The sequence below is a fragment of the Scardinius erythrophthalmus genome (assembly GCF_964197995.2).
Source record: "Scardinius erythrophthalmus genome assembly, chromosome: 18".
Taxonomy (NCBI): Eukaryota; Metazoa; Chordata; class Actinopteri; order Cypriniformes; family Leuciscidae; genus Scardinius; species Scardinius erythrophthalmus.
The window spans coordinates 34,476,682-34,503,798 of record NC_138238.1 but is presented as its reverse complement, the minus strand read 5'-3'; the positions used below and the strand labels follow the sequence as shown (position 1 = coordinate 34,503,798).

Genomic DNA, 27,117 nt, shown 5'->3' with positions numbered 1-27,117 from the left:
AAAAAGAATGCATAAATTGTATTTGAGTCACGCTGAAGAATAATAATAACAAAAAAACACAACAACTATAATTGTAGTTTTAGATTTATTTACACATTTGAATTTTGTGGTGTCAAATATCTCACCTATTTACAATAATCTTCACTGGAGTATGAAAACTGTACAGTAAAACAAGGAGTGTGTAGAAAACAAACCAAGAATTAATGATACAATTTACATTTTTCATCAAGATACATCACCAAATCGAAAACTGTTTAGAGACCCGATATTTACAGATTTTAGGGGCAAAATCCACAATAAACAATGCATTTTCGTCAAGTTATTAAACCGAAATAAAGCACAAAAATGACTCAAATTTGATTATTATACCACACGTTCTTGTTCCTCAACTGGCAAATGTCAGTTCATTTTAGAAAATGTACATTAAGCACATAAATGTCTGAATGCATTATTCACATCGAGCTTGTGGGCTCTACTGTCACACTGACAACAATAAGATTTAGTTTTAAGATTAGGCTACATATTAGTGTTTTAAAAGAAGAACAATGGGATGTCGACTTCCAAAATGCAATAATTCTTCAGCAAAATGCTTCTGAATAGCTTACACGTTACACACTAGATGCAGTGTTTCTGCATTATTAACTGCATCTGACTTATTTTTAGAATTTCTATTGCACTTCATTATTATTATTATCTTGTTCTACAAAACAAAACCATTTAAAAAAACATCACATTTTTTAAAATCTCAGAACCTATTTTCCATTCTATTGTAGAAATCTCAAGTGCATTGAACAGGCTCCAAATGCATCTCCTTCAAAACAAACTTCAGCATACAAAAAGAGTGAATGGTGTGTGTGTGTGTGTGTGTGTGTCGGCACAGTTGTTCAAATGCACCACATGATTCCTCTCAATAAGGAGGAATATTTAAAAAAAAGCCTGATGCTGGTATCTGGTACAGTACATGACTAAGCTGGTGGAATATTTTCTCGTTAAAGGCTTATATCTTGAATTCACACAAAGTTTTGCTTCAGTAATACTGGCATGGTCACGAAGGAATCAAGTTGAGCTTTTTCTTCACATTGCATTGACTTCTTTGAACCCCAGTTTTATACAATCCTCTCTGCCAATCCATTCATTTGAGTAACATAACAGAAATATAAAATTGGAAAGAGTTCAGGAATTTCTCACTGAAGGACTGCTGCTTTTTTCCATTTCTTTATCCTTTATGAGGGCATTAAACACCTGATGAAGAGAAAAAGACAACGCATGTTATAAGGAACGCCACACAAATCACAAGCAGACAACTAAAACTCCCAGCAGGTGGAGCTATACTCGTCATCACGAAGGCTGAGTTTACCGAAAACATGAAAATCCTGTCATTTCCTCAAAACAACTTCACACAGATTCATTTTACTAGATATCTATTATTAGAGATTATGCAAAACGAGCAACATGTAGCCGGGAGCATATTTGCATTTCATTTCGCTCACAAAGAAATTCCAGTGGTTGACCACATTATTACTGACCTGAGTCCACTTCCTGTTGCAGCTGATCATCTGAGTGTTGGCGATGCAGCTGAAGAGGCGTTCGGGTGGCGTGTCCTCCGGGAGTCTGGTCAGGAACTGGGCGATGTGAATGAACTCCATCTGCAGGAGCACTTCCTCATAGAGCCGCAGGATCCCGAGTCCCGTGCGGAACAGGAACTCCTCCCCGTCTCTGCAGAACACGTCCCACACCCGACACGCCACATCTAACGGCAGGGACTTAGTGTAGAGGGTGAAGATCCTGGAAACACAACGCATTCGGGAGCTTTGTTTAGCGTTCATGATCAGAAATATGACTCTGGATGGAAGGCAGCATCAGACTCTAGTCCTAAACAACACACACTTACAGAGATATGTCTCGTCTAGATCGTTGTTTTAAAGCAAACTTAGCAAACGTGATATTGATTTTAAGGCGAGACACTACAGGTGAATAGGGTACAATTTGTAACTAGCAGATAAACTTTCCCAGTTGATTACCTACATTAAGATTAGAAAAAAATGTATTACAAGTTTTCTGTAATTTAATGTTTAAATATGCAAATTAGGCTATATCTAATTAAATATGCACTAATTTGCATATATTAAAAAAAAAACGAAATCTGAGTATTGGATAAAGCCAGGTTAAAAATTATTTTTTCATTGTGTTCACATATTAGATGGGAAAACAATTACAGAGGGATTTATGGATATCTACTTTTGTTATCCTGTAAATCAGAATATACAGTCAATAGCCTTAAAAAAAAAGGATTTTTGCCATGTTTTTTTGGAATAAAATGTTATATAAATCAGGCTAGGAATAATATATTTACAAATCCCTCGGTAAATGTCTTTATAATATAACTGGGTACAAGACTGGAAAGTTTGGTGTATATCGGTGCTACTGAAGTGGAGATTTCGGACTTGGAGTATGAGAGAAAAGTCATTTTGAGAAAACGGGCTTTAAAGATTTATCATCAGCCAATGAGATTGCGCATTCAGCCCTTTTACTTTCACGATTGGTTGCTCATAAAAAGGAAATGACCATATTTAAATCCGACAGCATTATACAGGAGAGAGAGAGCTTTCTAACGGTGTATGTGATGACTGTGCAGACAGCGATCGCGGAGCAGCGGGATGATTTAACGCCAACTTTTGTTGAATTTATGAGAAATCTACAGACGCAAACAGACAAAGTGTAGTAAAATAAAGACCTAAATGTGTATTTCGGACTTTTTTTCACCACAAGTCTGAAAGAAGACATGTTATTGAAGACAGATATCCAAAAATCTCAAAATTGACCAGTAAAAAAAAAAACTATGTTTTTGCCTGCCGTGTCTCGCCTTAAACAAACAGTTAAAGGCACACTATGTAATTTTTCGCCACTAGAGGTCGCTTATTTAAAACCAAGGCGTAGCTTGATGACGCCGTGATTTCGGCTTTTATTACGCCATAGACGACCTCTTCCGCTTCTTCCAGTCATATATGTGGGGTAACAGTTTAGATAATTTTGAGTGTGTTGAAAGTTATGTTATAATGCGTTCGCTACTATGAGGCACTTGTTACACACTGCAGTAAACTAGATCGATATTAGGTATGGTTAAACATGGTACTCACGGTAAATCAAGAAAACGAGATTTAAACAAATAGATTGTGTTGAGCTATATAAGAATGATTAGTTTTCTGTCTATAAATGTATCCAAACAGTTGCTCACCTGTCCAATAAAACACATAATATATTAAAGTGTCTTTGGTGTTTCCATGGTTTCTAGTTTCGAGAGTTACGCGGGTATGATGTCATTGATAGGCGACGCACGGACACGGCCCGTGTCCTGGTTAAAACTGCTTATGTCTCTGGATTTAAACATTCTTAGAAACATTTGGGATAAAGTACACAAATCAACAAAATATATAACATTGTTCTAGTGGTTTTTGGATATTTTAATTCAAAGATCTTACAGAGTGTGCCTTTAAATAAACAATAAGTTAATATTGTGAGTTACATTTTAGACACAAAAATAGTTCCAAATAAAGACACAGCGACCCGTTGTGCGTCTCTGAGTAACACAGCGGTGGATACTCAGCACCTGATTCAAATAATTAAAGGCTTAATGAGTAGTTGACTAATTGATTAATTGACTAATTCCTACTCTTCCTACTCTAATAACTACTCATTAATTGAATCAGGTATGCCATTTCAGGGTTAAAACAGAAACATGGCCTGTCAGGGGGTCCCTGCAGGAGAGGTTGAGAACCACTGATCTAGAACATACTTTTTTAAACGGTTGTAGGCCATTAAATGCTGCTTCTGTACCACTTCTGCAGTGCAAACATGCATTTTGTTGATACTGATTTAATTTAATTGGTAAAAGGCTAAATTTATTATTCTAATTGAATGTAATAATTAAAAGCATGCATCATATCTTAAGTCAAATTCTTACTTTTAATAAGGTTAGAAAAAATTGCCCTTATAAAATGGCAAAAATGCCTCAGGACATCAATTGAATAAATTTGTCAATATCACACACCCTATCGCATACTCAAACATACACATTTACACATCAAGCTTAGTTTTTAGACTTATTTCATATATCCAAGAATTGATTTCCTACATCAGAAGATTCTTCAAGGACTCACCAGTCTATCAGATACAGGTCAGGTGTGAGGTTGTAACTGTTGAAGTGATTGAAAAGCCTGGGGAGGTTTTCTTCAAAGAACACCTCAAACGCTGCAAAGTACTTCAGCATCTAATCAAAAAAGAGACACAAAATTCTAATTTATGTATGTGTGAAAACCCCCTTGACCAATCCACCCAAAACTAAACTCTACGGACATGAACAAGCTGATGTTTGTGTTACAAAATAATGATGTCTTGTCCCTCAGTTTAAAGTCTTTAATGGGCCCCTATTATGGATTTTTGAAAATGACCTTTCATAGTGTGTAACACAGCTATAAGTGAATGAAAACATCCTGCAAAGTTTTAAATCTGAAAGTGCACCTTATATAAAGTTATTGTCTTTCAAAAGTAAGAGTCGACTCTGAGTCAAAAAAATGAATACTTTTTTAAAAGTCGTAAGTCGTTTCGTTGTGACGTCAATACGAAACATTAGCATATTGCGCACGCAGACACCAGGGAAACTTGAACCTCAACCTCAGTGGCAGCTGATTCCTGTGGATGCTGGATAGCATCATGTCGAGAAGACGGCGCTGTGCTCTATAATGTGAAGGTAAAGCCAGTTTTTTGTTTTTTTTTCGCTGCTCAAGGACGAGCATGTTCAGAATCAGTGGTTACAGGTCATCTTTACCATGATATCACTACAGTATAATCCTAAACTTTTGCTGTGTTCCCTTTATTTCACTGACGACTGCTTCTCAAATCTCGGACTTCAATGCAGGATTCGCAAACCGCTTGCTCTTGAAAGATGGTGTTCAGATGGTCGAGTCGAAGTTGTTTGTTACTGTCTTTATTTTATGGTGTAGGAAGCCTCACAGGACAGCTGACGTTGTTATGGCAATGGACGTTTTGGTTTTCGACGCGCGCTGTACGCGGTAAACCAATCACCACAGACTGAGTTGTCTGGCCAATCAGAGCAGAGTAGCTCGTGGAGAGGCGGGATTTAGAGAGATTTATTCATCTTACGAGTCGTTTGAGAATCATTGAAAATGTGGTGATGTGCAAATGTATTTTATGAGAAAATGAAACAGCTTTTTGACCTTAGGAAACATTAGGAAACTTTAAAATAGCATAATAGAGGCACTTTAAAGCAAAAACTCAGCTAAAAAGATGCTGTCGACTTGGCTTGTTTTGAACCAAGAACATTCCTTCACAACACAATGTAAATAATCAATATTAAACGTTGCAGTACCAGCTCGTGGTCCACTCTGAAGAAGGCCATCTGACAGGGTTTGTTGAGGAGATTGGCGAAGGCGATGAAAGCGTCGGCCTCCTCCAGGTTGAGAATCAGCACAGCGGCTATGAAGGACATGCCCTGAACCTGCAGACAAAATAAAGTCATTTCACAGCCGTCTGATGGCTCTCATGAGGACGGGCTCTTTGAATGAAGCGCTGGATTGAACTCTAGCAACTCAGAATTCAATATACAACTATTTTATTACATCACATATTTAGAAACGACTCAACAACAACAACAACAACAGCTCACTTGCAGTCATAGTTTTGCCCATCTACACTACCGATCAAACGTTTGGGGACAGTAAGAAAAAAATGCTAGATTTCTTATGATTTGAAAGATTTTTATTTCATCAATCCTGTTCCATTCAACAAAGAATCCTGAAAAAATACATCACAGTTCTCCATAAAAATATAAATATATATATTATAAATATATATTTTTTTATACTTTTATGGAGAACTGTGATGTATTTTTTATATATTAAAAAAAAACATATATATATACACACACACACACACACACACACACACACAAATCGTTCTTGGTCAACCACTATTTATAATAAGAAATGTTTCTTGAGCATCAAATCATCATATTAGAATGATTTCTGAAGGATCATGTGACACTGAAGACTGGAGTAATGATGCTGAAAATTCAGCTTTGCATCACAGGAATAAATTACATTTTAAAATATACTCAAATAGAAAACAGTTATTTTGAAATTGTAATAATATTTCTCAATATTACTGTTTTTACTGCATTTTCAATCAAATAAATGCAGCCATGGTGAGCAGAAGAGACTTAAAAACCAACCCCAAACTTTTGAAGGATGTGTTTAAACAGAGCTGGTGTTTTTAATATGCAGACGAGAAGGAACACAAAAGATCTTTGAAATTATTGTGCAGATGATCACTCACATATCCCACGTCAGGTCTGTAGCAGGTGTAAGCGCCCAACACGCTGTGCAGGAGATCATGGTACGGCCCACCCTAGCAGAAGACAGCTCCAACGTGAGTCACATTCATTCCTGACTGTAGTGCTGACTGTAGAGTTACAGTTCAACTGATATACCATAACAACAGTGACAGGAAGAGTGCGAACAGTACCTTCTGGAAGATGAAGAGCGATGGAAATGTGCGCGATATGTCCAGTTTGATCAGATCCAGACTGGACTCACGGTCGGCACTGTCCACTGTAACAAACACAACCACATAATGAAGGCCGACTCCAATACACGTCTAATATACTGTCATTTTACATTTTTCAAAATATATTTTATTTTAATATTATGTGAAAATATCATGTTATATCTCAAGAATTTCAATACGGTGAGAGATTTTGTGCCAATATTATTAAACTTAGACTACCGGTTAAAAGTTTGGAACAATTAAGATTTTTTTCTGCTCACCAAGACTGCATTTGTTTGATCGAAAATACAGTAAAAACGGTAATATTGTGAAATATTCTACAATTTAAAGCAACTGATTTCTATTTGAATATGTTTTAAAATGTAATTTATTCCTGTGATCAAAGCTGGATTTTCAGCATCATTACCCCAGTCTTCAGTGTCACATGATCCTTCAGAAATCATTCTAATATGCTGACATTTCTTATTATTATCAATGTTGATATTTTTTTTAATAAAAAATATATTAATACTATTATTCAGCAATGTTCCATTGAATTGGTCAAAAGTGAGACTAAAGACATTTGTAATGATACAGAAGATTTCGGTTTCAAATAAATCCTGAAGTGTCTATTCATCAAAGAATCCTAAAAAAGTTTCCACAAAAAAACTGCTTTTAACATTGATAAAAATAAGAAACATTGTTGATAATTGAGCAGCAAATCAGCGTATTTTGAATGATTTCAAACGTTTGACTGGTAGTGTATATCTACAGTACATCGCTATCAGCCTGTGATCTCCTACAGTTATTCCTGGCCGTGGATAAACAGCCTCATCTGGTGTTTGTTAGTCTCAGAGGATCTGCTCAAGTGTACCGCTGGAGGCTAACAGCCTGGCTGTTGTGATGAGCGTCACATGTGAACGGGAGGATGTGTTTGTGTTCAAACTGTATGAAGAACCAGCTTTATTAAAAGATTTATTATGGAACATCAAATAAGGAAGCGCTCAGGCTAATAAAACATCATTTTATAGAGTTCACAAGCTGGAAGGCAAAGTGGAAAACAAAAAAACATGAATTACCCGTTATTAGCGAGTCTGTGCTTGCAGCACAGGAAGGAAATAACCGCCGCTTCAATAAAATGAGGAGAAAGGCGACCGGGGAGAACTGGAAGTCAGACACTAGCATAGAGACACATACCACTGTTGCACTTCCTGACCAATGAATTTCCATGACTTTTCCAAGAACTTTCCAGTTTACGATTACTGAATAGGCATAGTGGCCTCAAATTCAGATTGATTCGCTTATGAATCATTCAGACAGAGTTGATTCACTGAACTGAATTGCTAAAAACCTTTAAAACTCCGACTTTCAATTATGAATTATTCAGACCGAATTTTGAATTGGTTCAACTGATTCACTGAGTAAACTGCTAAGAAAACATTCAAATTCTGATTGATTCACTAATGAATCATGCAGACCATATTGCAAATTAGTTCAATTGATTCACTGATTTAGTTCAAATTTTCGGCAGTATGCAAGTACTGGATATAGAAAAGTGGATTGTTAAAACTAGAGCTGCACGATTAATCGTTAAAAGACAATGATCTAGATTCAAACACCCATTCGATCTCATTCCTAAGTGACAATAATTCGCCTGTGTCTATTAAATCTTTGACAAAATCACTCCAGAACATTCAAATCTGTGTTGGCATTGCCGCTGACCCAGAGAGAGCAGTTATCATGTACTGTATGAAACAGCTTCAGAACAGTCTTTTCAACCACACAGTCTCATTATCTCTGTTCTTGTGAGAAGCTCTGGTAATTATTACTTTACCCCACCTCTCCATGTTAAACTAGACCCGTCCGACTAGTCCCGTCCGCTATTGAACTAGAGTTTGGTGTGTCTAAAATGCTCCAGTGAGCTGCCTGAGGGAGAAAAGACGTACCATCTGACTCCATCTCACTGCCTGTCTCTCTGAAGCTCTTCCAGCGCTCTTTGGCCCGTGAGAGAAAGATCTCGTACAAATCTGAGAGGAACAGAAAGGAACATAGAGCAGTTCAGTTTTAATCAGAAAACCTTTAAAAAAGCAGAAGAAATGTCTGGTCTATATGCTAGCTTTAACTAAAACTTTAAAAGTCTAACTAGAACAAGATTAAAGTCCAAAGTGCAGAAATCGTTCTCTTTAGGGAGTGTCAGAAAGAAACTCAGCCAAATTTCTTTAGAAATTTCTTTGTCATAAAGAAGGTTAAAAATCGCCTCAGGCGAACCTGCACTGTGCAGTTTTACATTCATTCATGTGAATACTGCATGATGACATTCTTCAGACTTCAGACTGTTTGCCCAAAAGGTCTAGTTAATCCTGGGCTTATCCGCATCTTCAAAGGTGACTCTTCAATGAAACATGAAAAGACAAAGTCAAAATAAAATAAAACCTGAGGTTATGTTCAGCTCATTCCCAATGGCCAGACTCCAGACTTTACCCCTCACATTGGGAGGAAGACCTTGCCACCACAGATCCTTCACACGCCGCAGGCCACGCCTGAAGAAAGAGAGCCGTGAATACAGCATAATAAAACAGTGCATTTTAAATTTTAGATTTTATTCATATGTTTAGGTATTAATATTTCTTAATAAATATAATATAATGCCTTCAAAAATGCTGCAGCTCTAGTTCTAGCAACCGAGCGAACGTGTTTATCATAGTTGTAATTGCAGGTGGTGATAGTCTCACATGCTCTCCCAGTTGGGAAGGATTTCGTTGTTCCAAACCACCATTGCGTTAGCGATGCTTTCCTCCTGTTTAAATCTTTCCTTCATCTGCTTTTTCTTCTTCTGAGCCTCCTTCAGTTCTGTGAACAACGGTTACATTAGTATCATATTCAATACAGGGTTCCTACAAAGTTTCCATTTCAAAATTCCAGAATCAAATTTTCCAAACCTTTCAAAATCATATTTAACATAAATGGTTCATACAGCATTATATTTGGTATATAGTAAAATCATCTGTAAATATATATTTTTTATTTGTTTTCACAAACTGATAATCTGCGGTAGCATCAGAATAAACCTAAAAAGCGTTATTATAACCTGCATATATTCACCTCTGACACATTGGTTTGATACTGTGATGTTGCACGATCACCAAACAACAAAGTACAGTGAATTAAATGATTGTTTGCTCCTTTATCTGTTAATGGTTTGAATGGAAATGGAGTAAACATTCTATTAGTGAAGTTCAACAGAGACTTGCTTATCGCTATAAGACAAACAGTTTTGCTAAATAAAATGTGCGCCTTGAATTCATTAATTTCGACAATCACTATATGATCTCTAAACTTTAGAAATTCTTAATTTTACATTTTAGAAAAGTGAATAGGGGCAATAGTCTGGAAACACAATTTCTTTTCCATATACTGTTTTCTTCTATCCATACTTATCCAGACCTGGAAACTACTCAAATCAAATTCTGTACTTTTCCAAACTGCGTAGGACCCTTGTAAATGTAATGCAGAGAGCACTAAAAGCATTCCCGGACTAAGTGAAATCACACATTTCTACATTTAATTTTTGGGAGCATTTAGGGAAAGATACGCTAGTGTGACACTGTTTTTATGGGTGAATCTCTAGAAAACACATTTAGGTCATGTTTCACCCCAAATTACAAGAAAATGTACTCGTATAAAAATAAAGCCAACTTTTTCATTATTTCAACATTATTTTATAGTAATTAAGCACATTTCCCCGACACAGTCATTACCGTAATCCATACAGACGTTTTATTATTTAAATTTTAGATTTTTTTTTTTGTAATTTCAATTATTGTCAAACTCCAATTTCTGTAAATTTAAACTTTTTACTGTATTTAGGTAAAGGTATTTATTATTCAAATCCCATAATCACAGACAAAATGTATAAAAAAGTTCAATAATTCAAATTTAAATTAGGGCTGTCAAAAGATTAATCGCGATTAATCACATCGAAAATAAAAGTTTGTGTTTAAATAATATATGTGTGTGTACTGGGTATAATTAAATTTGTATATATAAATACACACACATGCTTGTATATATTTAAGAAAAAAGTGTATTTTATATATTAAAAAAATTATATTTATATATAATATAAATTATATATAAATATATACAGTACATGTATGCAAATATTTCTTAAATATATACATGCATGTGTGTGTATTTATATATACAAAATAATTATACAGAGTACACGAACATATATTATGTAAACACAACCTTTTATTTTGGATGCGATTAATCGCGATTAATCTTTTGACAGCCCTAATTTAAATGTATTTTTTCATTACAGTAATGAGAAACTTCTCAAACTTACACCTAAAATTTGGCACTGCGGTATTGCAATGAGAATACTTCCCATTTGGATAAAAGCATCCGGTTTTGGGATGAAATATGATGCAGGGATGCTCTTGACATGTTTCATGAGATTCAGTTATAAACAGATACATTGATTAAACTTAACATGATTACTGAAAAAAAAAAATGGAAGCAAAATTTACTTTGAAACTATTTTCACTCAGAAATTGCTAGTAAATTTCACAAATAATTACATAGAAAGAGAATTAAATTTGAACATTTGAAGTAGAATGACTAAAATTGTAATTTTCTATGTCAAACATACTCCAGTAATCTTTTTTTTTTTTTTTGTTACAATGTGCAAAAGTACCTCTCTTCCTCGCCTCCGCCACCATTTCATCATACTCCTGACGGTGGCGCTGGGCTTCCTCTTCCGACTTAGCAGGGAGGTTCCTGAGGAAGGAAGCCAATGATTTCAGTTGTCACAACAAAACGGACAATTAAATGTCTCAAATACACAGTCTAGCAACCTGTTGTCACCATTGACATGTTTCAGAAGAAAAAAATCACTTAGAAGTTTCTGGAAAATGCCTCATCGCTGGTTTATCTCATAGTTTGGCTGACGCGCTCACATTTCGCTGGTCATTTATTCTTAATAAGGACTTGGGGACTGAAGAGACTTGCGTGGTGAAATACAACCCAGTCTCTGTTGCTAAGACTTATTTATAGCCCATTGTTTGGGAAAGATGAGCCTCTCAAGGTTTGCTAGGATATATGTAACGCAGGTCAATGTATCCTGAGCGCCTAACGAAAGAACACCACAAGTTGGGCAGGTGACAAAGCATCTACCTTTACCGTTCAAACCTGGATGGTCCTCAAAGACTCCCACAACTTAATATTACCGTTGAATCAATGTTGTAACATATCTACTTAATTATTGACAGTACATTTCGAGTGTATTGCCAGAGGAGAACTGTTGTTGCTTGGTTTCTCCCAAGCCTTTTTTTTCTCCATCATCCAACATCAAATGGAGTTTGTTCACATTGCAGTTTCCTCTGGCTTGCACACTAGGGGACTAAAGATATTATGCACTGTGTAAAATGTGTTGTAAGTATTATGCCATGACTATCTTTATTTAACTTCTCAATTAAACTGCTTAGGGTTGGGCGATATGATTGAAATCTCAAACCTGTCATTTTACAGTATGCATCATTTACCCATGGCAGTGACACACGTGATCACAAAAAAATATAGATTTCTTGATTTTAATCGATTCTCATCTTTACGTACCGATTTTGATTGTTAAATTGATTAGTCTATCCTGTTTTCAGTTGATGAATGAATGGAAAAAATTATTATATATAATAATTATTATATATATATATATATATATATATATATATAAAACTTACATTTGCACTATTATTATGCAGTATTGTGAACACAGGTATAGCACTTTTCATCTTTTATTGCCAACAGCTGATTAGGACAAAAATTCATCTTATCGTGGAAGAAATTGCTTTTATCTTTTGAGTAAGTACGCAAGTAAGTATAAGTGCTGTACCTGGTTAGTTAACAGCTTTATGATGATACTCGCTCATTGATTGTTCATATCATAGCAAAATGTAAACTATATTAACACCCAGATATATAAAAGATATTTAAAGCTGGATATATAGTGCATGCAACTCTGCATACATACTGTACAACTCACGTTAACCGATTTACACTATACATCAAATCTCAACGGCGTGATTGTTTATATGTCGCAAAATGTACACTATTGCATTATAAAAAATTATATATTTTAAACCATTTAAAAAAATTGCAATATACAGCAAGTACGCAATAAGGTGCTATATTGGGAACATAGGTATGGCTAAAAAGATTTTTCATTTTTTTAATTACAAACTACAGGTGGTTAGGACAAAAACATATCTTAACATGGAAGAAATAGCTTTTGTCTTGTGCGTGATACTCACGCAGGGCGGTCCTCTAATATGAGCGCCGTGGTGGACAATGGTTCGAATTCCAGGTTCTTCCGTCGGCCCTGGGAGGGCAGGGAGGGACTCTGGCTGGATTTAGACACCTTGGCTTCGTACTCCTGTGAGAAAACCAACAGGTCAAGTTCAAATGTGTGCGCCCACTGTGAGCTGAATGGAAGGAGTGTTATATGATGTGAATGTGCTTGTGAGAGTTAAACATGAGAATGTGGAGGCAGATGGCAGGCGTGTGAAGATCAAGGCAATGCTGAGGCTGGGGCCGGCATGGTGTGAAGCATTGCGTGTGATGCTTATGGCCATGGAGAGAAAGGTCGGGCATTTGAAAGTTGGGTGTTTGTTCATTTGAGGAAGCGTGAAGACACCAGAATGTTTCAAAGTCTCATGTTATTAAAAACTGTGTAAAAGCCACCGCTTTCCTGAGAATAGTCAGTTTGGCTGGTTTCTCTTCCTGTACCATCTACAGCACAAGCTCAACCCCATTCATCATCATTACTGACTGAACAGCAGCACAGAGACTCTTTCTCGTCTGTCTGAGAAACTTCTACAGATGTCAATGGGCATATTGGGAATGGGGCTCTTTTTCTAAGAAATATGGGTGATGAAAGAAACTAGTCAGAGAGGAGAGAATAGACGATCAACTGGTGTTTATCATGCAATGTTCAACTGCTTGATATCAGAAGAAGAACATTTAGGCTTCATAATAAGAGATGCATAATTACATATTCAGTAGGGATCCACCGATATGAATATTTAGGCCGATAACGATAATTCTTTATATTTAAAAGTCGATAACCAATATATTGGCCGATACATTTAAATTCAAATACATATATATAATTTATGAGAGTCTGATTACAAAAACAAAACTCTCACCATTAAAATCCATGTCCCAAGCACACAATTATAATGTTCTCTTCTCATTATAGTTTTATGTAGCGTATATGACAGACTTGTGCTGCACATTGCACACTGCACAGTACTGTCATTTTTTTGAAGTGATTCCAATCATATTTCCAGTAATTAAAAACCATCATATTGAAACTGAAAGGTCTCAGCTGAAGGAAATAATCCATTATTTATCGGCTTTAATATATCGGCCAAATTTTTTTATCGGGCTGATAACAAAAACATTTAAAAATGGACAAATATCGTCCGATACCGATATGGTGGCTGATATATCATGCATCCCTAATATTCAGACTCAGAGATCAACAGTAAAGATTTTAATAGTAAAGATTTGAATCAGGAAAATAAAATTTACAAAAATGTATATTCAAAAAGATTTTGTCTCCCAGAAAAAATATTTTCATCAAATGTAAAAAATCTTAAAAATTTTTTGTTCTTTGTTTTTACTTTAAAAAAAAGGAAACATTACAAAATGTATTTATTTTGGTATTCTTCTAACATTCAAACTGATGGTTAAAAAAAAATGCGTTAGTGAGTTAGGTATCATGAACTAACAATAAACACATTTTTATAGCATTTATTAATTTATGTTAATTGAAAAATAATATATTAATTTAATACTGTAACCTTATATTTACATTATAAATATTGTTCATTGTTAACACATTTGTTCATAATACATCATTTAATATAATTTAAAATGTTAAAAGTAGTAGAATTGGTGCTGTAAAAGTATTGTTCTTAGTTAGTTCATGTTAGCTGTAACAATAATTCACCCAACTTATATTGTCATCATTTGATCACCTTTAAGTTTTCACACTGCTCTTTTCCATACAATAATCTGTATTTAAAAGTATCAAATATTTTTCCACATGATACTGTTTTGATATTCTCAAATAATAAAAATCCTCAATTGTTGTCACATTTCACAAAGAAAGGACATTGTGTTGTGTTGAGATGTGGCATGCCAGATTAAACATCTTGAGACAAATCAAAACGCACCAACTTTTAATATGCAAATGAAATTTGAGAGCTACATGAAGTACAGAAGCAAGGTCTGTACATTACACAAAGCTAATTTACAACTTCACAAGTCAAATAATAGAGCACAGAAGTCTTATGGACTACTCTATCTTTTCTTGTCCTTGACAGGAGGTTGATGGTCTCTGGTTACTGTATGATTTCACTGTGTGCAAAAAGAGCAGCGTGAACGTTCTTCCTAATATCTTCTTTTGTGTACGAAAAAAGAAGAAAAATCATACAGGTTTGGAATGACATGAGGGTCAGTAAATGTCAGTAAATTAGTACAAGTCAAGCAGGCGTGTCACGTGACGTGAGAGTGGTTGAAATGGCCAATGGGAAGTGAAGGTGTACGGCTCAGTGCACAGAAGAGACAGTGAGAATAAAGGAGAGCTCATTTAGAAACCAAACATCATACCCCTGAACTTAAGAGATTGGGTGTAGATACAGATGTGAGATTCCCTGGGTTACCTTCCTGAAGAGAGAGCAAAATGACAGAAATACAGTAAAATAAACCAGATCCTGAGAGTTGAGAAATAATGGCCCATGCTTCAAAACTGTGCTGACTGGACTGGGTTCAGTTTAAAGAGGTAAAAGTGCGTTTGGAGTTTATGCTGACAGGATTTGGCAGAGCACAATAAGTCGTGACAGCAAGATATGCTGTTTCCCGGATAGGCTTTATTCTGACTGGATCCAGTTTTCCTTTTTGTTTGTGTGAAGTTTAACTCAATAAACAGAAGGAGTTTGGCTGTTAGTAATCTAACAGAACGTGTGGAGAACCACGTGTGCGTGACTGAAGATAAGCAGGGCAGAGATAGTGCGAGGCAGTGCATTAAATAAAAACACAACATGCACATATTGGATGTGCGTCGTACTCCCTAAAAACATGAGCTGACCTCTTCATGACCTTCACAGAGCCTCTCCTAAAAACACAGACACTAATATCCTGAAAGGTTTGAGCTCCAAGCCAGCCGGACTCACAGCTGCAGAAAGGCTTCTACGGTTCCTACTCTCCCTTCCACCCAATCACATGACCAGAGACTTTTAGAGAACTTAGAGGTAGCATAGCTTACTGTTTGCCTAAACAGCAGAAGTGAAACCTGTACAAAGAGGTCTGATGAGAAGAACGGAATTGTTTCTGGTAAGACATGCATGGCTGGCAGAGTTTCTTCTGCCTTCTTGGAGAACAGCACTAAAAGCAGAACTCTCATTTAGCAAAGGCTTCATGTGAAATAAACTTAAGCTCTTGTTTAAAGGAACACTCCACCGTTTTTTCATATTAAACTATGTTATTCCCTTAACTAAGACGAGTTGATACATACCTCTCTCGTCTCAATCGCTCTGGCGCGCGGCGACACTTTGATAGCACTTAGCTTAGCCCAGTTCATTCATTAGGAGCCAAACAGAGATGAAGCTAGAAGTGACCAAACACCTCCATGTTTTCCCTATTTAAATACAGTTACACGAGTAGTTACAAGACCAAGTATGGTGACACAAAATAAAACGTTGGGCTTTTCTAAGCGGGTAAAAAGGATAACTATAATGTATGGCGGAATAGCACTTGGGACTCGGGAGCACTTCGACTCGGCGCAGTAAAAAGTCACGTTGGTTCAAAAGATTCACTTCTGATAGACTTCTTTCCACTAAGGTCAAGTTTATTCAGAAGATGTGAAAGTTGCAACAGATGTTTTGCTCAGTATGGAGTTTGATTTGATTCATGGATGTCTCTTAGGGTTTCAGTGATATAGCAAGGATCAGACTAATATTTGTACACTGTGACTCAAACCGATGTAATGTTTCACTTCCTCACAAACAAATTTTTGGATCATGTTTTTGGATCATGCTCTTCTCATAAAAGTCTTCCATTACATATTAATGTGAAAAATATTTTAAAGGAAACAATGTATGGCATCCCTTGTGAAAAAGAAGTGTGCTTAACTGCATTGAATGTGCACTTCAAATCTTAAAAGTATATTTTAAAAACTGTACTTGCAAATAATATAATATTGATGAAATAAAGACCACTTAAGTGTCCTACTTTCTTTACTATGTTTCTGAACACATAAGTACACTTTTAAAAAAGTGCATTTGTCAAATTAAAAGTTTTACTTTAAATACATTTTAATAATCTTTTGTTGAGCTTGACACTTATTTTTAAGTGTTGACTAACATACTAAGGCACTAGTAATATACTAGATTATAATTTTAACTGTAGTGTTTTATATATATATATAAAATGATGTAATGCTCATTTAAAATATATAAACTTTAAATGTAATATAAGATAACACACTATATATAATATATACATAATTTCAAAATTACTTAATTACTCAAAATTACTTATCCTACTTAAGTGATTTGGTTCGATCATCAGAAATAATTGGAGGTAAAAGCTATTAAATTTTAATGAAATATTGTAATTCTTTTCTTTAGAATAATATGCACTGATAAAAAAATTGTGCACATTAAGACAAGGGAAATTTATCAAGTGGCTACATTTTGATTTCATGTACACTAACAATATACAGCTTTTTAAAAGATCTATAAAATGTTTTATTACATTCTGTCCCATGTTGCTCGATCCAAATTTACGTCTACTCTCAATATGAAAGAGGTGTAAACAGACCTGCTGTATGGTTTTGGAGGCTTTGGGGGGACTTTCTCTCAGCGGGACCTTTCCAAAGAGTTTCCATCCTGGTGCACTCTGAGCCTCCCTCTGCTTTCTGGAGAACAGATTTCTGCCAAAGATATCATCACAGAGCATCTGTCAAAAACTGAAGACAATACACTGAAAACAAGTGCAGGTGCCCAAGCCAGTTGCGGATGTGCTTTTTGGCTTCACACAGCATGAAGATAACCCTGATAGTACAGTCACTGACTGTGTGGCACGTGACTTGAGAGGAATGCCACTACAGCCTGTGAACTGAGATAAAGCTCAAGCTTATTCATAAAGAATTATGCAAACAAGAAACATGATATTTAAAAAAAAAACGTTCCTCATTTTTTACAGGCGTTGCCAGAAGCAAAGCTCTTAAGACAGAGATCAGATCTAAGACAGCCGTACAAGCATCGTAAGATATGAGGAAATTCACAGTTTAAGCTTCCAGTCAACTCAGTGAAAGGAATAAGATAGAATCCTTGTCCAAACCTGTTATGTGTTGAACAAAGGCATTCATATCTTGAAGAGAAGGGACAGTTTAAACTTTAAAGGGACAGTCCAGCTAAAAATAAACCATCATCCATTACTTACCCCATGTCATATTATTTAGTTTGTTCCATGAAACACAAAAGAAAATGTTTAGCAGAATGTCCTAGCTGCACTTTTCCATGCAGTGAAAGTGGATGAAAAAGACTAGTACTTCTTTGTCATTTTGGAGCTTGGGAATATACCATCACACCATCCATTTTTGTTGTGTGGAAACAGAACAGCTTATAAACTTTGTATTTCATGGAATCAAGACAATAATACAGAATTGGAGTGACATGATTTTCATTTTTGGGTAAAATATACCTTTAAATGTACAATCCAGTTTTACAAACTCATTCTGCTAAATAAAAATAGATCACTGCTAAATTATTAGTATTTGCAATTATTATTAAAGGTCCCATTGCATGAAAATTTCACTTTACGAGGTTTTTTAACCTTAATATGAGTTCCCCTAGCCTGCCTATGGTTCCCCAGTGGCTAGACGTTTTGATGGGTGTAAACCAAGCCCTGGGTATTTTTGAGAAAATGAAAGCTCAGACGGGCGAATCTAGAAATCTTCCCCTTATGTCATCATAAGGGGAAAGGTTACCTCCCCTTTCTCTTCTTTGCCCGCAAAAAGAATTTGGCCCGCCCATGAGAAAATGAGCTGATATTGGTTTTTCCTCGAGAGACATCATGGCTTGCAAACGAGCAAAGCATGGCAGTTGCTCAGTGTTTGGAAGTACAAATGAACACAAAAGTATTTTTTTAGTTCCTTCATCCGAGCCTCTGAAGAACCAGTGGGTTATGTGAATTTCTGATGTGTAATTGTTCAAGTTCAGACAGATCTTTCTCTCAAAGTCATTCAATACTGTTTATGCATCAGTAAATCAATCAAGCCAGTGACTAAACAATCAACTTTCACGTCGTTTCTCTTAGTAGGATGAAAATAATCTTCCTTAAACTGTGATTAATATACATACAGAAAATTATCAAAGAACAATCCCTTTCCAATCGCCCAAGCTGTCAATCACACAGCGTGAGTTTATCTGGACACTTGCCAAAACTCGTTATGAAATCAGTGACGCTGTTACGCTGCACAACGAAGCTCTTACTGTACTTACCTCATGTTTGCATTGGTGAAATCATTAATGAGAGTGCAGAAACTGCGTTGCAATGATAAGATCTTCATTCACGCGATCAACAGACTGTCATCTGCTCATCACTGCAACCTTTTATGTGATGGGAATAGATCTAAATACTTAAACTTCTCACGATTCGTTAATCCCGATAGCTGTAATAGTAAAAACGTATAATAGCTGTAATAGTAAAAGTTTTCGAGAGAGTTCCACATGTAATGCTAGATATTTCATATGCAAGCATGTCAGCCAATCACAGCAGTGGGCGTTTACACTGAAGTCTCACAGCAGACACGCCCCTTCAAACAGAGCGTTCAAATCAGAGGCTAAAATCAGGCTAGGAAATATGCCTTTTATTTCTAAATTAAAACAACTTTTGAAACTAACATTTAAAAAACATACTAACATTATAAGGGCACCCCAGGAAACATTCTAAAGTACTAAAATAATCCATGCAATGGGACCTTTAATAACGCAATCAACATGCAGAATAAAAACAGGAAATTAAATCACAGAGAGGACCCCTGTAGATCCTCATGACTGTAAAAATGTCAATAAGTCTCTTAAAATGTCAGATAATTTGACCTTTTTATGAAAAGATTAGTTCAGGTTGTAAAATGTCAATGTGACATTTAGAAACAATAATTAATGATATGTGTAGAAAATAGAAAATGCTTTTTACCTTGAAAAAATTATATAATTAAAATATATAATATAAAATTATATATTAAAATATATATATAATAAGCTTAAACACATATATTGAAGGTGTAAGGAAAATGTTATTTTATACTTGATTACATGTATTGAATGTCAACTTTATATAAAATATAATAATATAAAAGGTCAAAATTATATAAAAACGACATGAATATAAACATATTTTATTACAGTCTTTTATCATCTAATTATCTTTCTGATAAGCTCAAAATAATATGCACCTCTGATTTTTGGTTCTCATATTTAGCCATTTTCTAAACGGTATCTTAGCTAAAGCAAAATTGAGGAGCAATACCTGCTAAAGACCTCTGGGATGCCGTGTTTCCTCTGGCTCAGAGTCAGGTCTGCGGCAGCAACACTCAACACACCAGGGATGTTGTCTGGGGCGCTCTGACGTCGGCTGATCTCATAAGTGTTCCTGGAATTCAGACTCACGTCCGTGAACCTTAAATCCTCAGGTCTATCTGATGTGGAAAAGGTCTCGTCATCATCCGGACTGAGAGGAGCAGAGTCAGCGTTGAAGACACAGCTAGAAGAAAACGTCCTGAGAGAGTGTTTTGGAGTTGACGGACCGGCTGACGAGCACAGCTCTCCTTCATCACCACGCGTTGACTTGAACACTGAATCCTGGGTATTTGAACAGCAGTCAGTCTTTCCATCCCCAACTCCATCTTGAGGTGGTAGAGTTACTTCAGAGAGTGACTGGTTTATCAGAGACGTAGAAGACACGGCACTGGAGTCTGCCGACAGTTCCCCGTTTGCCATCATATGGTCATCTTTAGAATTCAAGCAGCTTCTTGCAGGATGAGATGAATTTGGAAAGTCGCGTTCAGTCACTTCATGTTCCTTGTGGTTCGCATGTCCATTTGGGAGCTTGGTGCCACATGGCTGGTTACTGGTCTGTTGCAGTACTTTATCACATGACTCTGGCACCTCATGGTCCTGGCTTCTCTGCGGTTGGCCTTTCTCTCTCTGTGATGTACCAGTATGAGAGAACATGCCTTGCATTATGTTCTCCTGCCTGTCTGTAACATCTGAGATGCGGGGAGGTGGTCTGCCTTCATCAGCACCCGCCCCTCCAGAGGAAGACGCCTCAACCATCAGCTTCACGGGTGAATCTACAGAATGCCCACTATGCTCGGAGATGACACTGCACTTCTGGACCCCACTGGGTGGATAACCTAAAATAAAACAAAATATACAGTAAAACACTAGTTCAAGCGCTCTACCTAGCAGACAGCATTTTAGGATGTGATGGGCATGTTTGGAACGTTTCATTCAGTGTTTTTGGGCATCATAGATAGTTTGATTCAGTATTTTAGACACTAAAGATGTATTTGGAACATCTGATCGAGGTGTGTTTGGAACATCTGATAACCTGTTGGATCTATTGGAACTTTTGATTCACGATTTCGGGGCTCATACTGTGTAATCAAATTTCATAATCTCTGGAATATTCAGTATTTCGGACAACATAACATCATATTTTATTTAACAACATAACATTTTAAAATGTTTGATTTGAACATTTGATTCAGTTTGTTTAACAACATTATGACGTTTAGAAAGTATGATTCAGTATTTTGGGGCATGACAAAACCTTCAAATCAAGCATGCGTTTCAGTATTTTTGGGCACTGTTGAACTTGAATGCTCAAAATGTTGGAAATATTGCGTTGGTAACGTTTGGTTCGATCCAGCAGCCTAGCGGAGCATTAGAATCAAGTTTGGAATGTTCGATGCAGTGTTTTGTTGCGTCATGATTCCATTTGGAACATTGTATTGGTTACATCAGATTCAGAATTATTATTATTTTATTTATTTTTTTTTTTTTTACATCATAACAGTTTGGAATGTATGAATTCAGCTTTGTCTGAACATCATAATCACGTTTAGAATTCTCGATAGTATTTTGGGACATGATAGAACATTCCATCCGTGCATTCGATTCAGCTTACTTATGATTCGAGCGTTCGATTCAGCAGCCTAGCTGAGCATCAGAATCAAGTTGTGGTTCAATATTTTGTGGCATGACAGGCGTGTCTGGATAAAAAAATTTTCGAACAGTCCGAAGCCTATAAATGCTGTCTAGGTAGACAGCTCGGTAATGTTTTAAGACACAGCCAATACTGCTTTACTGTCAAAACGCACAATAAAGAAGCGACTGTACATACATACCCATCGACCGCAGCCCAATTCCTGATGGCAGAACGAATGACCTCTACTGTAGACCCCTTTTTAAACCACCCAATGAGGAATATTTTTATCTCAGTTTGCTCTCATATAAAGGAAATATATCTGTACATGTCCATCCTCAGTCTTTCCAATCCCATCTCATTCAAAATCCTCTTGTGGATTGACAGCCAAAGCGCAGTAGTTCAGTGTTGGACTCCGCACTTTTTCCCCCATGACACCTTTTCAGACGGTCCTCCAACATATTAACAGGGTAAGTATTAACAGGATGCAAATAGCGTGAGTTAATAGACATGCCCGTTAAAACATTAAAGCTTTCCTGACTCAGACCGGTAGATGTTCGTATCCTGATCCGAAGCCATCTTGAAATTCCAATGACGTCATTTGATGATGTACTAACAGGAGACTCCACGCGCCCCCTGCTGGACATTCAATAACACACATTTAGATGACGCAGGCTACACAGTCAGACACAATAATACACACACACACAGATAAATAATGGTTGCACAACTACATATTTATTTGTTGATCCCACGTTAAATTGTGCCTCACAACTTTAGATTGCACACAACAGTCCGCAGTCAATTTTCATTCGCCAAAAAATATTTAGGGTAGACTGGAATATACATATTTCTCTCATATTTCTCTTATCTTGCACGCAAAAGCCAATGTGAAACACAAAATAAATCATGAAGCTGCACAACTGTAAAAGCTAAAATACATAAATATCAAACAATTGTTTTGGCTAACAAATATTGTATTGTTTTATTATTATTATTATTATGCAAGTCCAATTTTAAAACATTTACAGTTTTTCTCACTTTCTTTGGCACATTTCTTGAATCTTTCTTAAGATTTGAAAACCATTAAGTGCATTTCTTCAAAAAAATTCGTACAAACAGCACCACACAATGGATTACCAGTATTGTCACTTCAAAATCCTTAGTTCATCTCTCAAAACAGTATGTCAATGAACATTTCAGTGCCATCAGAATGACACATCCTTGTGTCATTGTTCACAAACAAGATAGTCAAAATGCTTAGTCTTGTTGTCAGTAAAACAGTGCACTCTGTTAATATTTTTTAGATATAAACTATTTTGATGACAACCTACAGCAGCATAGTTTCGGCCCAGATCCGGCCCACATCTGGTACGCGTTGAATCCACATGTACCAGATGTGGCACTGATCTGGGCCTACACTATGTTGCTTCTGGTATGGCATATATAAATTTAAACAGTAGAAATTTACACATGTGGAATTCTGATTAAAAAAGACAGGACAGGATTCACAGTTAAACTTTTACTGTAAATTACAAATTACAGAACAATGTTAAAAAAGAAAAAGACAAGATTATATATATATATATATATATATATACACAGTATATATATATATATATATATATATATACACAGTATATATATATATACACACACACTTATAAATATACATATACACACACACATACTGTAAATACAAAATTATAAATGCAAAATTATAATATAATCCATCCACCTCACAGGTGTGGCATATCAAGATGCTGATTAGACAGCATGATTATTGCACAGGTGTGCCTTAGGCTGGCCACAATAAAAGGCCACTGTAAAATGTGCAGAACCCTGCTGTGTTCTCCCAACATTCAGCTGCACCTTTCGACCTGCCTCAACCATTGTAACATGGTCCACAATAGTGGCCTTATTTCATCAGAAGCATGTCTACAATCTTGGCCTCTTCTACCTCTTCTACTGTTATTCCTCCGTACCATGCACCACACATTCTTACTCCTCTTTTTCTTCCCAGTCGTTGACCCTGTTTGTTTCCTAGTTGTTCCTCCATTGTCAGAATTAGTAACTGTGTTGTGCTCTGTCTATAAGCTTACCAAATGAAGCTACATGAGATGACCTCTGAGCTCTTTAGGAAAACTGCTTGATCATTGGTTGATCTCGCCCTTTACATTTCCCTTCATTAGTGAAATTAAAAATGTATCATTTTAGGAAACATTTACAAAAAAGTCATAGAAATGTATAGAAAATATATACTTGACGCATTAAGACAACAAATTTTACATTTAATGACTTATGCAATGCCAACAGATGTTTTGCGGGGTAAGACTATTCAACAGAGAACCATGTACATTTTGATAAAGATGACATAAGCAATTAATAATGTAGGAAACAGCAGAGAATTGTACATATCAATTGTATGAATATATTAAACCATTTGCAATTTGTTCAAAAGAATGAGATATTGATTTTATGATGTGCACAAGTGAATAGATGATGTGGAGGTTGAGAAATGCATAGATAGATAGATTCTAAATTCTGGGAATGTCAGTTTATGGCTTTTCACTGAAAATTCTATGATTTGTTATTTTGTTACTTCCAAAAACTAAATTTAAGATTCATTTACAGATCTAGGTTATCTAGGCTATTTTTTTCCTATATGTACATTGAGGTATGAATGTGTGAGTGTGTGAGATATGATTCTATCTTATTAATGTCCACATCAGTGAGCGCACTCAGATCAAACCTCTCTCTCTCTCTCTCTCTCTCTCTCTCTCTCTCTCTCTCTCTCTGTGTGCCACAGCATCAAACTCAATATTTTTTTTCAGCAGGGAGAGTGCATTGTTCCCTCTTACGCACTAATCAGAAGGAATTCGCGCGATGCCAATTTGCAGGACGAAGACATCGAGAGATTTTGGAAAAGAGCTTCAGTAGGAAACAGAGAAACTGGTGACGTGAGGAGCCACTTGAAGATGACCCATTTGATCTGTGTCCAGAGAAATCCCCATGGAGAGCGATGGTTCTGAAAGGGACAGCTCCGGTGTGGGAGTCCGCGCGCTCACGGGCTGCGCTCTCTGCGCGCTCATCCTCTCCACACTGCTGGGGAACACGCTCGTGTGCGCCGCCGTCATCAAATTCAGGCATCTCAGATCCAAAGTCACTCATTTTTTCGTCATATCCCTGGCAGTTTCGGATCTCTTCGTTGCTGTCCTGGTCATGCCGTGGAAGGCTGTCTCTGAGGTGGCCGGCTTCTGGCTCTTCGGGAGCTTCTGCGACACTTGGATAGCTTTTGATATCATGTGCTCAACGGCGTCTATCCTCAACCTGTGCATCATCAGTTTGGACAGATACTGGGCGATCTCGAGCCCCTTCCGTTACGAGCGTAAAATGACCCAAAGGGTGGCGTTTGTAATGATTGGGATGGCGTGGACACTTTCCGTCCTGATCTCTTTCATCCCTGTCAGACTGAACTGGCACAGGGCTGTGGATCATAACGCGGCTTTAAATCTCACCATACACTCGGAGGACTGCACTGCGACTCTAAACAGGACTTACGCAATTGCATCTTCACTTATAAGCTTCTACATCCCCGTTATAATCATGATAGGAACATACACCCGGATCTATCGGATCGCACAAACGCAGATCAGAAGGATCTCCACTTTGGAGAGGGCAGCCGGACACACGCAGAACAACCACGACTGCGCGAGCGAACAGTCGCTGAAAAGCACTTTCAAGAAAGAAACTAAGGTGTTAAAAACACTTTCCATCATCATGGGGGTGTTTGTGTTCTGCTGGCTTCCCTTTTTCGTCCTCAACTGCATCGTGCCCTTCTGTGACCTGGACCCTCTTGGAGACTCCCTGTGCGTGAGCAGCGCCACTTTCAACATCTTCGTGTGGTTCGGATGGGCCAACTCATCGCTCAACCCGGTCATCTACGCGTTCAACGCGGATTTCCGCAAAGCCTTTACCACTATTCTGGGTTGCAACCGACTCTGCGCGTCCTCTGCGGTGGAGACGGTGAACTTCACCAACGAGCTGGTGTCCTACCATCACGACACCACTCTGCTCCACAAGGACGCGCAGGATGTTCCCTCAGCCCCGGGTCTGGTCCCCGGTCATGGGGAGCGCATGGACTTACCTTTCGACAAGCTCTCGGTCGCGTCTGATTTGTCTCGTACCCAAAGGAACGTGTTGCTGCCTGCGCTCGAGCAACAGGAGGGAGAGATGGAGATTTCCCTGGACATGATGCCCTTCACCTCCACTGCACTGAGCGACTGCTGTGGGGGGATTCCGGGTCAGATCGAGGAGCGTTGAGTCTGGACTTATTTCACAATAACCTATTTATAGCATCAGAATTAATATGCACATTACCTCATTTTATTTTTTACATGCACTCAAAAAGTACTTAAGCCTAAATTTAAGATTTATGCATTTGAATTATATAAAATTCCCATCCTTTCTGAGTTTTTAAACACAAACAAGACAATAACTTAATGCATTTTGTCAATCAAACGGATAAGATGCACTAAAAAAAATCATGCATTATTAATTATTTGCATCTAATTGATTTTATTTAAATAATCGTATTTTCAAAATGCACCTATTCTAACAGAAGAACCATTTTTTTAACATGGTTAAAATATTGCTATAGCTGTGGAACAAGCAGTTGCATTTATTGATGATAAATATATAAACCTGGATATTAAACATTCAGTTTATTAGCACAATATTGCCGAAATATTACCCGTTTATGTATGACTGACAAATATGCATCACATTAAGTTTATTAGTTTATGTTAAAATTATGAAATTTTGGTAACACTTTTGGTTTCATTTGTTAATGTATATAACTAACCATGAGCAATATTGTTACAGTATTTAATCTTCAGTAGCCTAGTGAATAAAAATCCAGCAGTTCATTGTTTGTTCATGTTAGTTTGCATTGCTTTAGGCCTAACGAATGTTAACAAATACAACATTTCATTTGAATCATGTTTTAGTAAATGCTGAAATTACAATTGCTGAAATCAGCCTATAACATTACATGTATTTATTAGATTAATAAATGCTGTGGATTTGAAGTTCATCATTATTTCATGTTAACTAATGTATATGTCTATAAATCCATAATGAAACCTTATTGTAAAGTGTTACCGACATTTTATATGAAATTTAAATATATATCTTAAATTGAGGCCAAAATATTTTTGAGTCCTCATCAATTTCAGCAGTCCGTCAAAAAGGTGAAATTTTCATTTAGAATAA

At 36.6% G+C, this 27,117-nt stretch overlaps 2 protein-coding genes across 3 annotated transcripts; one reads left to right on the top strand and one right to left on the bottom strand.

The window, feature by feature from the left end:
• Positions 1-67: 67 nt before the first annotated feature.
• Positions 68-22,454, bottom strand: tbc1d12b (TBC1 domain family, member 12b). Of its 2 annotated transcripts, XM_081392671.1 has the most exons (15): positions 22,046-22,436; positions 20,164-21,049; positions 17,449-17,560; positions 15,238-15,294; positions 12,873-12,994; positions 11,261-11,343; positions 9,294-9,411; positions 8,995-9,101; positions 8,508-8,588; positions 6,541-6,626; positions 6,352-6,423; positions 5,387-5,515; positions 4,158-4,267; positions 1,527-1,785; positions 68-1,242 (listed from the first exon to the last, which is right to left on the bottom strand). In XM_081392671.1, exons 1-15 carry the CDS (start codon positions 22,047-22,049, stop codon positions 1,174-1,176), a joined length of 2,295 nt encoding a protein of 764 aa, XP_081248797.1. In that variant the 5' UTR covers positions 22,050-22,436; the 3' UTR covers positions 68-1,173. The 2 variants fall into 2 exon arrangements, with proteins under 2 accessions (XP_081248797.1, XP_081248798.1); XM_081392672.1 differs by lacking the exon at positions 15,238-15,294 and having other exon boundaries at positions 22,046-22,454.
• A 2,401-nt stretch (positions 22,455-24,855) lies between these two features.
• drd6b (dopamine receptor D6b) lies at positions 24,856-26,166 on the top strand (the record flags this gene model as incomplete). The annotated part of the gene is made up of 1 exon (XM_081391963.1): positions 24,856-26,166. One exon carries the CDS (start codon positions 24,856-24,858, stop codon positions 26,164-26,166), a length of 1,311 nt encoding a protein of 436 aa, XP_081248089.1.
• Between the last annotated feature and the right edge of the window lie 951 nt (positions 26,167-27,117).

Bases quoted from the DNA above. Each gene is read 5' to 3' on its own strand.
- tbc1d12b (XM_081392671.1), bottom strand. The intron at 15,295-17,448 runs GTCTGTTTACAC...CTCTCTCTTCAG, and splicing joins CCTCCAAAACCATACAGCAG to GAAGGTAACCCAGGGAATCT. The intron at 1,243-1,526 runs GTCAGTAATAAT...TCTCTTCATCAG, and splicing joins GCAACAGGAAGTGGACTCAG to GTGTTTAATGCCCTCATAAA.